Source organism: Silene latifolia, chromosome 2, assembly GCF_048544455.1.
Source record: "Silene latifolia isolate original U9 population chromosome 2, ASM4854445v1, whole genome shotgun sequence".
In the NCBI taxonomy this organism is placed as follows: Eukaryota; Viridiplantae; Streptophyta; class Magnoliopsida; order Caryophyllales; family Caryophyllaceae; genus Silene; species Silene latifolia.
Window position 1 is genome coordinate 29,748,280 of NC_133527.1, and position 16,164 is coordinate 29,764,443.

General features: G+C 38.1%; 1 protein-coding gene across 1 annotated transcript; it reads right to left on the reverse strand.

The window, feature by feature from the left end:
• Nucleotides 1–3,973: 3,973 nt before the first annotated feature.
• On the reverse strand, nucleotides 3,974–4,699 carry LOC141638322 (uncharacterized). The gene has a single exon (XM_074447728.1). The coding sequence runs from the start codon at nucleotides 4,697–4,699 to the stop codon at nucleotides 3,974–3,976; it is 726 nt and encodes a 241-aa protein (XP_074303829.1).
• Nucleotides 4,700–16,164: the final 11,465 nt, after the last annotated feature.

Consider the following 16,164-nt stretch of genomic DNA (forward strand, 5'->3'; position numbering starts at 1 on the left):
TTCGACAAAGAATGGTTTGATACTTCTATCAGTTATCCACAAGATTCCACAAATAATTCTACTATCAAAACAAACTGAGGACCCTTGAATCATATCAATCCAACCCTTTATTAATTACTACTCTGTATTTCATACTTTGTTATCATTTATATGTAATTTTTAAAGTGACAGTTTTAATAGAAAATTTCTAAAAATTAATAGTTGGGGGCTGTTTTATTGGGAGTTTTTAGACAAATACAACCAAACACTCTCTTCGAATAGCTTCGAAAATTTTCCAAGTAAGACGACTTAAAAGAGACAACTTGATTAATGTAGGAAAGTTGATCGATGCCATTTCCATTGATAATAATAAAGTATATATACACCTAAATCATCTAACTAATTTGCCTAATTACAAGAGATATTCTATTGACTAAATATAATACAAAAGGTAACAAATAATATGAGAATAATTCACAAATCATGAGTGATTTGTTTCTATATTCTAACACACCCCCGCAGTCGTATCGGGAGGACGACGAACGTTAAGACTGTCTCGGAAATCATTGAACAAAACCGAAGGCAGCCCTTTGGTAAATATATCGGCTAGCTGATGTCGAGAAGGGACGTGATGTACTCGAACATCACCTTTGGCAACCTTTTCCCGTACGAAATGAATGTCAAGCTCGATATGTTTAGTGCGCTGATGTTGCACGGGATTCCCGGCAAGATAAATTGCACTAATATTATCGCAATACACAAGAGTCTCTTTAGGCAAAGGACGGTGAAGTTCAAGTAAAAGATTACGTAACCAACATGATTCGGACACCACATTCCAAACCCCACGGTATTCAGCCTCGGCGCTGGAGCGAGACAACGTGGGTTGACGCTTGGAAGCCCAAGAAACCAAATTATCCCTTAGAAACACGCAATACCCACTGGTGGAACGACGCGTGTCCGGACAACCGGCCCAATCCGCATCTGTATACGATGTAAGAGAGAATTTTGGTGAAGCACTCAGCCATAAGCCACACATATGAGTACCCTTAACATACCGTAGGATCCGTTTAAGAGCATTCATGTGCACTTCCATTGGATTATGCATGAACAAACACACCTGTTGTACCGCATAAGACAAATCTGGACGAGTAAGTGTGAGATATTGAAGAGCTCCTGTGAGACGACGATACAGGGACGGGTCGCTGCAAGGAGGACTAGCCACGGAGCTAAGCTTGGGCTTGGTGTCTACAGGAGTAGTACAAGGTTTGCACGAAGACATACCTGCCCTATCGATAATTTCAAGAGCATATTTCGACTGTGAGAGGAACAACCCGCCAGGTTCATGCTTCACAACGATGCCCAAAAAATAACTTAATGGACCTAAATCCTTCATTGCAAATTCGGCCCCAAGACGATCCATTATTGAACGACGCAAGCTATCCGAGGAGGCTGTAAGAATCATGTCATCAACGTAAAGTAGAAGATAGGCAAGATGCTTACCGTTTTTATAGACAAATAGGGAATGGTTACATTTGCTATGAATGAATCTCATGCTTTCAATGTAATCGGCAAACCTCTGGTACCAAGCTCGTGGGGCTTACTTGAGTCCGTATAAGGATTTTCGAAGTAAACAAACATGAGATGGAAATCGTGAGTCCCTGTAGCCAATGGGTTGATGCATGTATACAGTTTCATGTAAGTTACCGTGCAAAAACGCATTTTTCACATCTAATTGATGTATACACCATTTGTTAGCGAGAGCTAAACTTAAGACAACACGAATAGATGCCGGTTTTACTACCGGGCTAAAAGTTTCACCGCAGTCGACACCAACTTCTTGAGTTTTTCCATCACCTACAAGACGAGCCTTATGTCGCTCAAACGAACCATTAGCATTATACTTATGGCGAAAAATCCACATACATCGAATAACATTCACATTAGGCGGACGAGGTACTAATTCCCACGTCTCGTTGCTAATTAGAGCATTAAATTCGTCATCCATGGCCAGTTTCCAATTAACGTCATTAAGGGCGGACACGGGGTTTCGAGGTATAGGTGATATAGTTACCATGGTATTAAGATCGAACACAGGTTTGGGCTTATATATACCACGGTCACCGCGTGTCACGGATTTGGAGACGGGAGGAGGCTGGTGGACAGGGGATAGATGTGGTTCGGCCGTAGTGGAGGGCATTGGGTCAGGGACGGTTGGGGCTACTGAGTTTGGTGTCGGGGTTGGGCCAGGGGTGTTGTCGACAGTGAGGTTGTCGACTGGAGTGTCGGGGTTAGTCAATGGGTTGGTCATTTGGTGAAGGATATATGGCGAGATTACGTCATCAAGAAAATGATAGTCATTGGAGCCAGTGTGATTATTATTTGAGAATGGGAAAGTATGTTCATCAAAGACAACATGGCGACTGATAATAATTTTCTTTTGCGTAATATCGTAACATTTATAGCCTCGGTGATGATCCGGGTACCCAAGGAAAACACAAGGAGTGGAACGGGCTTGTAATTTGTGTCGTGTGGTAGACGGAACAAGCGGAAAACATAAGCATCCAAAAATACGAAGAGAATTATAAGATGGGTGCTTCATGTAAAGTTTTTATGTGGGAGTGACGAAATTAAATTGTTTGTTTGGTAAAATATTTATCAAATATGTAGCCATACTAAGAGCGTGATGCCAGTACTTGGGTGGGACGGACGCATGTAGGAGAAGGGTACGAACAATGTTATTTATAGATCGAATTTTACGCTCAGCCTTGCCATTTTGTGAGGACGTATAGGGACACGAGAATCGAAACGAGGCACCATGCTTGGCACACGTTTCCCAAAATGGTTGATTGTCAAATTCTTTTCCGTTATCACATTGTATGGTTTTTATTTCTCTTTCAAATTGCGTATGAATATATTGTCGAAATTTTATGTAAATTGAATGGACTTGGGATTTTTGAGCTAATGGAAAGGTCCAAACAAAATTTGTAAAATCGTCAACAAAGACCAAGTAGTAACGATGACCTGAGGAACTAGGGACGGGTGATGTCCATAAGTCACAATGAACTATATCAAAAGGCATATAAGTCTTAGTATTAGATTGCATAAATGGCAGTTTCACTGCTTTACCAATAGAGCAAGAAGGACAAACAAATTGTTTCGAAAATCCTGGACAAGAAATGAAATTATTTACTTGTAGCGAATTAAAAATTGGTGATCCGGGATGACCTAACCGGGCGTGCCATACTGATGGTGTAAGTGCAATAAACGACGACGCTTGGTGGGTCGGAATTGATGACGACATAACCGGATAAAGATCTCCTTGACTATCACATCTCATGAGACGCCTCCCCGTCTTGTAATCCTTCACACAAAAACCAAGTGGGTCAAATTCTACGGTGACGGAATTGTCTTTGGTGAATTTTCTAACAGAGACTAGATTTTTGACAAGTTTTGGGACATGGAGGACGTTTTTAAGAGTAAACGAATGTTGTTTATTGTGTAGTTTAGAGTTTCCGAATCCGTTAATTGGTATAGTCTGGCCACTTCCAACAAGGATACCATTATTAATGCTAGAATTAACAAAAGAAGTGAGAGTACCTGCATCCGATGTCATGTGAGAAGTTGCTCCCGTATCCATAAACCAGCGTGGATCATGAGGATTAATTCCCAAAGTATACATGGCAGCTTTAATGTCAGTCGGAGTTGGCGGGTTCTCGGTTGTATATGCCTGTTGCCGAGGCACATATGGCGGCCTGGCAGTTCCGGGAGGGCGTGACCAGGGAGCAGTAGGATAGGGACATGAAGGGTAGGCCCATGGAGATGGAGCCCACGGCCAGCCGCCATATCCCATCCCTTGCCAGGGTGCTGCCGGAACAGGAGAAGGGGTGGGAGCAGTCGTGATACCACTGTCGGATGAGTTTGTGTTGGAGGAACGCGTATTATTGCCATTACCTTTCCCACTCTTGCCTTTCTTTTTGTTGCCATTGTTCTTATTCTAACCTTTAGACGGCGCTGGCGGCGGACCCAAAATAGAGGACCCATCACTGCTAGATTTCGCATACATCGCCTGAGATGCAGTGGTGGCGGCGCTTTTGGCGAAACCGGCTTCTTCAAGAGTGAGCATTGAACGAGCATGATAAAATTGAGGCAAAGGATTCGCTTGCCTGATAATCGTACCAACACCATTATATGCCTCTGTTAAACCCGAAACCAACTGAAAAACGAGTCGAGTATTAGAGACCGGAGCCCCGACGTTTTTCAATTGATCAACGAGGGTTTTAAGACGTTGGCAGTAGGCGGCGACAGTAGAAAAATCCGACATGGAGGTATGTGAGAACTCTTGATCCAGAGTCACAGCCCGCGAATTTTGGTTATCGAGAAAAATATCTCGTAACCGGTTCCAACACTCCATTGCAGTAGATTCTTCCTCTACAATGGTCTCGAGAAGGTCATTATTGACCGTTGCATAGATCCATTGAAGGACCGTAGCATCAAGAACCTCCCACATCTCTTTTTCTTCAGCCGTTTCTGGTGCTTTGGAACCACCGGTTTTAAGCGTGATGATATGGTGCAACACTCGATTCGATTTAGCATGATTCGTAAAAAGTGCGACCCAAAGAGGATATTGGTCGTTATCCATCCCGAGAACGACGGTAACATGATTCTTGATGTTCTTGACGGCAAGAGCCGGATGAAAGGTGTTTGATTTCTTATTAGTCATGACAATGGTGACGTGAGGTCTGAGACGTGTGGTCGAGAGAGAAGGCTGCCGTGACTAATGCGAAATCGAGGAGAAGAGCGGAAGCGAAAGATCAATTAAACCTAATAAACACTGATACCATGTAGGAAAGTTGATCGATGCCATTTCTATTGATAATAATAAAGTATATATACACCTAAATCATCTAACTAATTTGCCTAATTACAAGGGATATTCTATTGACTAAATATAATACAAAAGGTAACAAATAATATGAAAATAATTCACAAATCATGAGTGATTTGTTTCTATAATCTAACAATTAATAGGCGTATATATACTATATATACTATCTCGTATATAGAGTAATAAGTGATGGTATAATATATGACTATATGAGTTTTAAAACATAAAAAAATTGTACTGTATGACACGAATAAAATGGCTAAATAAATACATGAATCTTAAATTTTAAACAGTACCTTTTGAATAATAGTTGATACATAATTTCAAAACCTATCATCACCGTATCAAATTGTCCTTAACCTGCAAAAAAGAAATCGTCACGATTAAATTCAAGTAATGATAAATCAAATAGAACACCTCCAAAGTTTCTAACACACCGAAAAGTAACACCTCATAAATTCATAATAAGTATCACTACAAAGTAATAGCCTACATCATATTCATTTACTGTTTAAAAAAACTACTCCCTCCGATCCAGACAGATGGTAACACTTACCTAAAATGGATGAACCACACCAATGGTAACATACCATATTTGGCATGAAAAATAACTAAATTACCCTTACATCCACTACCTATTTACAACTTTACCATCCACTCACTCACTCACCAACTACTTATTTAATCCACCTAAACACATGCGGCCCCAATCAATATTTCATACTTTACCCCTCACTTTTCCACCTTTTCTTAAACAACCACTTTTTGCTTATATTTACATTTATCTGGATCAGAGGGAGTAAGAATAAAGATACTCTTGACAAAGTAATAACATGGCTAGTGATTTGAACGGGCAAATTGCATTATATATATACAAATTGAGTCTTAGAGTTTAATTCCTCCTACAATCCTACATTGGAGTTATGTTGGTAGTAGGATTTTAGTTTACCTCATCCTGCAATATGTCAATAATAATATTAGTATGAGTGAAATTCTAACCACCAAGCTTTTTACACTGTTTTATTTTAAACGTAAAGTAGTATAAATTTTATCTTTTTGTTTTATTTGCATTTGTTTAGAATTTGTATTGATAATCGTACATATTATCTTTTATTCTATGTATTTTGTAAAGTTTGGAGTCTTTATAATCGCTCGAAAAAAGCTTCTTTTATTAATATAGATAGATATTAGATTTAATGCCCGTGCGATGCACGGGCCACTTGTAATATTATGTCTCTTGAGCTATCCTTGAACGTCAAGTAATAAAATAACCACTAAAAATGTCAACTCCCGTTTACAAAGAGGCTTCATGCAAACTCCAACTTCAAATTGACTAAGGGGTCGTTTGGTTGCATATAGGAAGTCATAAAACACGTGAATTTGGAATTCATGTGAATTGCAAAAAAATGTTTGGTTGCCATGGAGGAAGTGTAATTCATGTAGGCATTCTAACTTACCTAGGGGGGCCTAGGTAAGCAACTTCCTCCATTTTGGAGGAATTGGAATTCATGGGAACTTCTAATTCATGTGAATTGGGGTAACCAAACAACATACCCATTTTGTAATTCACATGAATTTAAGTTCCTGCATTGTTTAGTGGGTAACCAAACGACCCCTAAGTACTTATCCTAATACATCTCTAATTCATTTAATAAAAGCATTCGAATAGTTAAGACTAATGCCTACTACCACAACAAAAATGTCTTTAGCTTATAAACAAAATAGCGTCGTTATACCGTATTTACTTACAAACTCTCATAAGTAAGCAGTAGGTAGAGTGTACATCTGATATACTATAACTAACGGTGTAGTTTGAGTTTTATAATAAAGTTTTCGAGTTTTATTTTAAAGATTATGAACTTTACTATAATGTTTCTGAACTCAAAAACATTACATACATGCTCAGTTAAAATTAAGTTTTAACATCTAACGTGTACAGAGTAACTTACTATTATAAACTTTAAAAAGCTAAAAAAAATACACATAAATTAATTGAAATTTTCTACGTTTTATCATTTTTTAATTTTAATGATATAAATTCTAAACCTTATTTAACCTTAATAAGAAACTTAGAGTTCTTTTTATGTCTTCCTTTGTTGGCGAATTATTCATTAAATTGTCGAGTACAGTAAACATCTTCAAAGAAGACAAAGAATGTGGTACCTTTATTCGAGAATAATAATAATAATAATAATAATAATAATAATAATAATAATAATAATAATAAATTGTTGATGGACATGGTGGCTCTCTTCGTCCTGCGGATTTATTGCTTTATTCTTGGGATAGGGGGCGAGATGTGTGCGTTGACTTGACAGGTTCTTCTCCTTTGACTCAGACTGGGATGACGGATTTTGTGTCTGGCCGGGTTGTCGCTGATACTGTGTGCTGAGTATGGGGATTTGTGCGTGGTAGCGGGTTATGGTTTCCTTCCTTTCTCTTTCTCTTCACTTGGGGAGCTAGGTTCGGATGCTGTTGCCTTGCTCAAGCGGATCCAGAAATTCTCGGTATCTCAGGATGCGGGGGCTCGGGTGGCCGCTTACATTTTTACTAGACTCAGCTTTGCTATTGCTAAGGGTGTGGGAGCTCAGATTGTATCTCGGCTCCCCACCAATTTCATGTAAACTTTTATTTTTCTTTTAATGAAAGCTGCGCGCATCCTTTTATAAATAATAATAATAATAATAATAATAATAATAATAATTCCTTTGTTTCAATTGAGACGAACGAAGTATATGCTTTAAGATGGTCAATCCGACTAAGTCACTAATAAACTGCGTCGCTTGTAAACACTTCAAAGTAGCCTGCATGCAAATTACACAAAATGTTAATCGATGCATTCAAATATAATCTTCAAAGGCCCATGGGTTGGACCCCTATTAGTTATCGCTCTACGTCCATTACTTTGTGTGGCGATTGTTGCATAGTCCATGATGCTTGCACCATTGAGTCAAAAAGCGAGGATAAGTCATGGGTGGTTGGCACGGTGGACGATGTCGATAGAAAGTCTGAAATCGAAAATTATTGTGGCGGCTAAATAGGTTGTGGACGGGTCGGCGATGGGTGTGGAACTTCCAAGGTTCTCTGTTTGTAGACTCGGCTGCGCTTGGAACTATATCTATAAATACAACCATGAGAAGCGGTATTTATAGTAGGAGATAAACACAAATAAAGAATTTATAATGTGCTCTAATAAAACTCTTCTCAAATAAGATAGACATTTCACAAAAAAAAAATAGGATAGACGTAAATCTTTGTAGTTGATGATTTTCTGACTAATTTTTTTTAATATTGTATAAACGTAACTTCTTGAGTCTTGTATCATACTTGTAATAGTTTACGGTTTAAAAAGTCAATAACTTTGTGGACATAATTGCAAACATATCATCATCGTATTAAGCTATTATTAGACCTGCAAATAATTTGCCACAATTAGAATCAATTAATTAAAAATCAAAAGAAAACAAATAGAGATATACTCCTTAGTTCACACAAATTCATGATAATAAGACCCAAATACCGTAAATCCATAATAGTGTAAGAAGCCAATGCGACATAAACATAATGTGCTGCAAAAAAAACAAAAATTAAAGAATCATTGTCATAACTATAAGCAAATAAAAATAAGAAATAAAAAAATTACGTGGAAACAATAGGATACAAAGAAGTTGAATTCTCAAATAAGGCCATTAATATATAGTTGGAGGTATTTGTGGTTTTGTCAACCGGAAGCATTACGTTTATTATTGATCAAATTCTATCTTCTAATTTCATTCCAATTTGTTTATCTATTTTAAATTGTATATATTATCTTTGTTTTATGAATTCACAGTTTCACACCGTTTGGAGTCTTTAATATAACTTGGAGTTTTGCAAAAGCTGGACTCTCTATAATCGCTCGAAAAAAAGCTTCCTTTATTAATATAGATAGATAGATAGATATTGATTTTTGAGTTTGTTTACTTAAACTTTAATCTCAAAAAGTTACATTATAACTCAAAAAAATTACATATAAGCTCAAAAAAAATTTAGTTTTTGACATCATAAAACTAAAATATAATTTATATACTCTATAGTACACGAAAAAATACACAAAAACTCAAAAAGTCATTAAGTATGATGTAGTAATCTGATGTAAAATCCTTTTTCTCAAGGTCTTCCTCATAGATTGATGCAAGCGACCGTTTCCAATTTTCGTCATTCTTTAGGTTAAACTCTATCAATCATTGTCCCAAAAAAAAAAATAATAAAAAAAAAAAGTGAAACTCTCTATCATCAGATATTCGTTCTCGTTAACTCTCTCATCAAATTCTGAATAAATTTTCTCTCTCTATCTCTAGAGAGTTCCTCTCAAATCTGAGAGTTTTCCCTTCATTTGGGGTTTTCTTCACCGTTAACAATTTTCCGACAACTTTCAATCCACTTTCCTCTTTGATCTGCCTAACTCTATCTCCTTGCTTCCACTACCTTATCAGATCTACCAAACTTCACCACTCCCGCATGGACTGCTGCTGTGTCTAGTTATCTACATACTTCTAAAACACGTGTCCCTTTAAAAAATCTTCCGCGTGCAATTTTCCGGCCACCTTTCTGGGTTTTCTTCTACTATAAATTGCAAACTACTATTTTTAAAACCACATATCCTCACTATCATACTTATAATCCATACATAAAATCCATCCCATGGCATCATTTTCCTCCACCGCTCTTTGTCGGGCAGGAGTAAGTATTAAACTTCCTCCACATCTGTGTGTGGATCTTACTGGTCTCGACTTTAATAGAGTTCTTACGGCTCGTTTCATTGATCAGAGGTATCTTGATATACCCCGGATCATGCATCTGATTGGAATTCACTGGAGGCTTAATGGGTCGGTTTCAATTCGTCCCATGAAGCCTTACTACTTGTTCTCTTTTTCTTCCATGGACGACTATCGTTATTTCAGGAAACGACAGACGGTCAATATTGACGGCAGTTTATTGGTTCTCCGTCCCTGTTCTGCCACAACTTTCCCTGACAATATGTTATTTCATATTGTCCCTATTTGGGTGCGGGTCTTGTATTTACCGTTTCATCTGATGCATTCCTCTGTTGCAGCTTTCCTTCTGCCTCATGTAGGGGACATTTGTGAGGAGGAAGTTGTTCCTTCCTTAACTCCGTCTCGCTGTTTTGTTCGGGTTAAGGTTTGGGTGGATCTATCCAAACCTTTAATCCCTGGTTGCTATCTTGCCATCAGTGACCGCGAACATTAATGGATCGGGTTTTCTTATTAAGGTGTTTTCAGGTTTTGCAAAACCTATGGTGAAGTGGGCCATCGTGACTCCTTTTGTCCATCACGTAAAATTATTGGAGCCCGCCATATTCGTGCCCGAATGGACGAGCTTAGTGCTCGAGGGCTTTTGGTTCTTCATGGACCACCTGGTTCGCGTTTCTATACCCCTGATTATGGGTTTACCTTCCCGAGTTAAGTATTTGACCTCCAAAGTTAATATTGCTGCTCCTGATGATTCTGCTCATGTTGACTCTGGAGGGGCATCTCCGGTTTTCTCTTTTTCTTCTTCTCCATCTGACAATGGAGATGATGAAGAGGCTCCTTTTTCCGCTCCTGCACCTGGCTTTGCAGTTCATAAAGATGAGTCTAGAGAGGTCCTGCTCGAGACGTATCCTGTCATTCGTTCACTGCCGGATCATACAGGTGCTTCTACTTCGGCTGCTCCGGCCTCACCAGCTTTTAGAATGTCTGTTCCAGAAGAGGACTTGGATGCCACTATGGTGCTTGGCTTGGCTGAACCATCTACTCCCCCAAGACATGTTGATGTTGGTATCCTTTTTCGTGAGTCTATGGCTGTTGGGACTAGTGGTAGCCCTAATGCTAGTCCCGCTACTATGGACTCGTCCGGTAGGAAATTAAATTTTGTTTTTAAAAGGAAGGTAAATCACAATTTCAATTCTTAAGTAGACCTATTTTAAGAAATCAAATAGTTCTAAATTTCTGCATTTGAGTTGGGATTGTTCATATTTGTCTGCTGTTTGCCCAAGCACACTCCCCCCCTGAGTGTATCTGTGGATTCCTAGGTCTGCCTGGTTTCAGTAATACGAAGCCCAAACCTCCGAATTTAAGTAAATTGGTTTGGGCTTCCGGCAAAAATAAACGGAAACACTCTTTTATGGATCCGGGCCTGGAGTTTGTTTCTAATAAACGAGTTAATTTTGCTTCTGGTTCAGATTGGGTTTCTTCCTTGGTTTATCTAACACGGTTTTCGTGTTCTGTCCTGTCTGTTTCCAGCGTTGAAGACGTGAAGACTCTCATAGGTCAGGTGGTGGACCATAAATCACCACCCGTGACCCAATGACTATCTTTTGTTGGAATTGTAGGGGCTTTGGAGAAACGGATGATCCTACAATTCCGTACCTACATAGAAGTGTCCTTAAATATCATCCGTTAATTTTGTTTTTGCAAGAGACTCATACTACAGTAGAAGTTGCCTATTCGAGGACCGCTCATCTTGGATTTCCCAATCATTTTGGGGTTAATTCTATTGGACGTAGTGGTGGTTTTCTTTTGTACTGGAATAGTTCGGTTGATGTTGCAATCCTTTGTAGTAACCCACATTTTATCTTTTGTAAATTGGGTTTAAGGTTATCTCAGGGTGTGTATAATGATATGTACATTAGGTTTATCTATGGAGAATCTATAGTTCAGTATCGTTCGTCTTTATGGGATAAGATTTCTGATGTTGTTTTGGGTTGCACCCCTCTTCTCGTAATTGGGGATTTTAATCAGGTTGAATTACACTCGGACAAATTTGGTGGATCTACATCTATTCGGGGTCAAGTTGAATTCACGACATGGAAACTTCAGAACAGTTTGGTTGATATTCCTTTCTTTGGACCTCGGTTTACTTGGATGAATGGACAATATGGTGAGAACTGTATCATGGAAAGGCTTGACCGTGCTTATGCATCACAGGATTGGTTTGACATATTTCCAAATACCTCCCTCTTAAACTTACCAATTCTTATTTCTGATCATTCCCCAATTATTTTACAATTTTCCCAACCTCAAAATAATTTAAAAAGACCCTACCGCATTGATAACTGGTGCCTGCACTTACCTGAGGTTGTTTCCCTTGTTAATTTTGCCTTTCAAACCCCTGTCTTGGATTCTTTACCTTACGTTCTTTCCCGCAAGTTAGCCTCTGTGAGATTCGCTATTATGCAATGGGTTATTCAACATCGTATTAGTTACGGCATCAATTGGTCATCCATTGAGAAGGATCTTGACATGTCTGCTACGGATATTTCTGATCTTGATTCGGCTGAAAATTATCAATTGCTGCGTGCTAGCCGTCTCCAACTTATTTCAAAACAAAATGCATACTGGCTTCAGCGGGTAAAGCTTCGTAATGAGGTCTTGGATGGATTACCAACTCGGTTCCTTTTTAATAGAGTAAGACAACGCTCTGTTAAACAATGTTTGGTTTCTATTCTTAATTCTGATGGTATATGGCTTCAGGACCCAGACCAAGTTGAGAGTGAGATACTTTCTTATTTTCAAAATCTACTATGTACCTGAAGTTGTCTTTCTACAGCCTCGTCTTTTGCTTCGATAGACTCCTTCCTTTCTTCTTTGGATTTGCCTTCACTTTCCTCTGCAGATTGCTCTGTTTTATCTGCACTTTTTACTGAAGTTGATGTCCTTCGAGCTTTACGAAACATGGATGGTTCCAAGTCACCCGGCCCAGACGGTGTTACTCCCCGTTTCTATCAGCTCTTTTGGCCCCAAATTGGTCATCTTGTATCGGCTGCTGTCCTACAATTTCTGAACTCGGGTGTTATGCTTAAGGAATGGAATAACACGCAAATTGTTCTCATTCCGAAGATTGATCATCCTGAATTAGTTACTCATTACCGCCCTATTAGTCTATGCAATGTTATTTATCGTATTGCTTCTAAGTGCATTGCTAACAGACTTATACTGGTGATCCCTTCAATTATTTCAGATTCGCAACAAGCATTTGTCCTGAGTCGTCTAATGTCTGATGGTTGCCTGTTCGCGCACGAAGTACTTCATTACATCAACAAAACAAAAAGGGAGACTAATTGTTATGCGGTACTCAAATTGGATATGAGCAAGGCTTTTGACCGCGTATATTGGCAATTCCTCATGGCTGTGATGAGACATATGGGTTTCCCTACACACTGGCGCAATCTCGTCTGGGAATGCATCTCAACGGTTTCATACAGGATAATCATAAATGGCACGCCTTCTCAAGCTCTACAACCTACTTCTGGTCTGCGGCAAGGAGATCCTATATCCCCTTATTTGTTTATTCTCTGTATGGAAGTTTTATCACGACAGCTTGCCAAGGCAGAATGGATGAAGTATTTTACTGGAATCAAGATCTCAAGATATGCGCCTACATTATCGCATTTATTTTACGCGGATGATGCTCTACTTTGCTGTAAAGCTACAAATAATTATTTTGAAGCCCTGCGAGATTTGCTCAAGGAGTTTGAAGTTGGGTCTGGACAAATGATTAATTTGGACAAATCATACATTAAATTCAGTCCGAACACGCCAATGTATTTCCGAGCTCATCTTACGACTATCTTGAAGATGCCCACGGTTACTCATTTCAGGGATTATCTGGGTGTTCCAATTGATATCCCGCGGAAAAAATCGGAACCTTTTCTTCCTTTAATTGACAAGATTACTACACGCATTACTTCATGGACAGCACTTCATCTAAGCCAGTCGAGTAAGCTTATTATTATCTCGTCTATTCTATTAGCTTCTCTTAACCACATTTTATCTTGTGTTCCTCTGCCACATGGTGTCTGTCGTAAAATTGATGCTCTAATTACCGCTTTCTGGTGGCGTAATGATTAGAACAAGAATACTATACACTGGCTTCGACGTGAGATTTTGCAGTCTCCAAAGGAATATGGCGGTCTGGGTATTAAGAATACTTTCTTGCTGAGTCAATCCTTACTCCTCAAAAACTTCTGGCGTATTACTTCCTATCCGAATACCTTACTTGCAAAATTTTGGACTGCAAAATACCGGAAGGATCTACCTATTCCGAACTCCAGGTCTTATGTCTCTAATGTCTCTTACGCATGGACTGGCATATGTCGTTCAGTGAATTTGACGAAAGATGCTATTTGCTGGAAATTAGGCAGTGGTAAATTAATTGATATTTGGTCGAGTCGGTGGGTGAATAGAGAATTACCAACATTCAATACAACCTTTTCACACCCATCACCACCTTTATCATCTTTTATTTTGGATTCTGGGGACTGGAACTCGTCTATGCTTTTCCGTTATTTTTCTTCTCAAACAACCAAGGACATCATTGCTATGGAACCCCCAGCCCCTGATATTGACGACTTTATTTATTGGAAATTTACTGAGGATGGTCTTTACTCAGCAAAGTCAGGCTACTTCTTCCTTTGGTCACAAACTATACCTGCTACCTCTGCTCGCTCTAGGGTTCACCAATTTCCTTGGCACATTGTATGGAAAAATATGATGCCACGTAAGTTGTCAATCCTTATTTGGCGTATGGCACACAACATTTTACCAACAAATGCTAATTTACTATCACGCGGTTTGAATGTTGCGCAAGACTGTCATCTTTGCCACTCTTCCCATGAATCTATGAGACACTTGTTTAGATCATGTACGATAGTTCAGCACTTATGGAAATCTTCTTGGCTGGGTATTAATCCCATGGCGAACCCTTCTACTCACTTTCTCACATGGATTGCGGATTTTCTATCGTATCTTAATCGTCAATCTTTTCGCTCGAACACGACCTTGATCTATTTTTGTTGTGTAATCCGTGCAATATGGACCTATCGAAATTGGGTGGTTTTCAAAAATTGTCATGTTGAGCCTGCAGGTATTTATCGCCTTATTGGTGATCTGGTAAGTTCTACTTCTCGGATTCAACTGAGTAGGTCTTCTTTTGAAATGCATGTTGTGCGCCTTCCTTTTATAAAAAATGCAGGCATTACTTCTGTGCAAGGGGGGCATGGTGTTTGCATTTTAGTCTCTACACACCGACTACGGTCCTCACAATGTTTCAATGGCGTTCTACTGGATTCTGCTTTGGGATGTTCAATTTTTAACACTGTACGGGTAGGATCGTCGTTCATTGCTGCTGCACGACTACTCGTTCTAGCTATGAGGTATGCTGAACAGAAGAACTATAACCACGTTAATTTCCGGGTTACATGTCGAAAATTATCCTCCGTTCTGGCAAACACATTGCCAGTACCAATTACTGTACGACACTCTGTCTTTCGGATCCGTAATTTGTTTGTACTTCATCCTGTATGGTCTGTAAGCCTGGCTACAGGCTAAACTTTGTTGTATTTTGCTAGTCTTTTAAATATAACTAGTATAGATCCCACGCAAATGCGCGGTTTTTTAGATAGGAATATTAGAGAATTTAACAATTATACTATTGGTATTTAAGTGCATTTGAAATTTAATTATAAAATTTACTATTTATAATATTTTGTATTAAGAGCTAGAAAATATATTGTTCAACACTTTTACTCCGTATAAGATTGTCAGTTTTAAAAAAAAATATTTTATTAACTTTGTTTTTAAAAAAAATATTGTTTTTAATTATATCATTATATCCACTAAAGGCGTTATATAAATAACTAAAAAAAAGTAACCAAAATTTAAGCTTTCATATAGTATGGAGCAAAGACGATAGATATTAAGTTAAAGTGTAAGAAAAAATATATCATAAGTTTTTCTTTTTAGAAGTAATAACAATTATTTATGAATTCTCTTAACCCACGTTTGTATCAAAAGATAGAAAAATAGAATTAATTAGAAAATGTTTATCAAAAAAATATTTTTGGCCATAATGTTTAGTTTTAAAAATAATAATAATAAAATATTTCTATCACATTGTACATATAATTAGTGTAATCATGTATGTAATAAAATAAGAATATCATATTAATATGTCTATGCAAATTAAATAAAATATTATCCCCCTTTTTAAATGGTATAGAATTATTTATCGTATGAAATTAATCAGTATAATCCAGTTGTAGATATGATATTATGAAGCCCATTTATATCATAAGTCAAAATTAATCAGGATGACCCAGTTGTATATATGATGTTATGAAGCCCATTTATAGCCTAATTCATTTAGGCGGGAAAACCTTAGAAATCTCTTATTCTTTTAGTTTAAGGGGGAAGGGTTCATTGTTGTCAAAAAAAAAAAAAAAAAATTCTGAATTTGGTTCTCTAAATCATTACCTAATA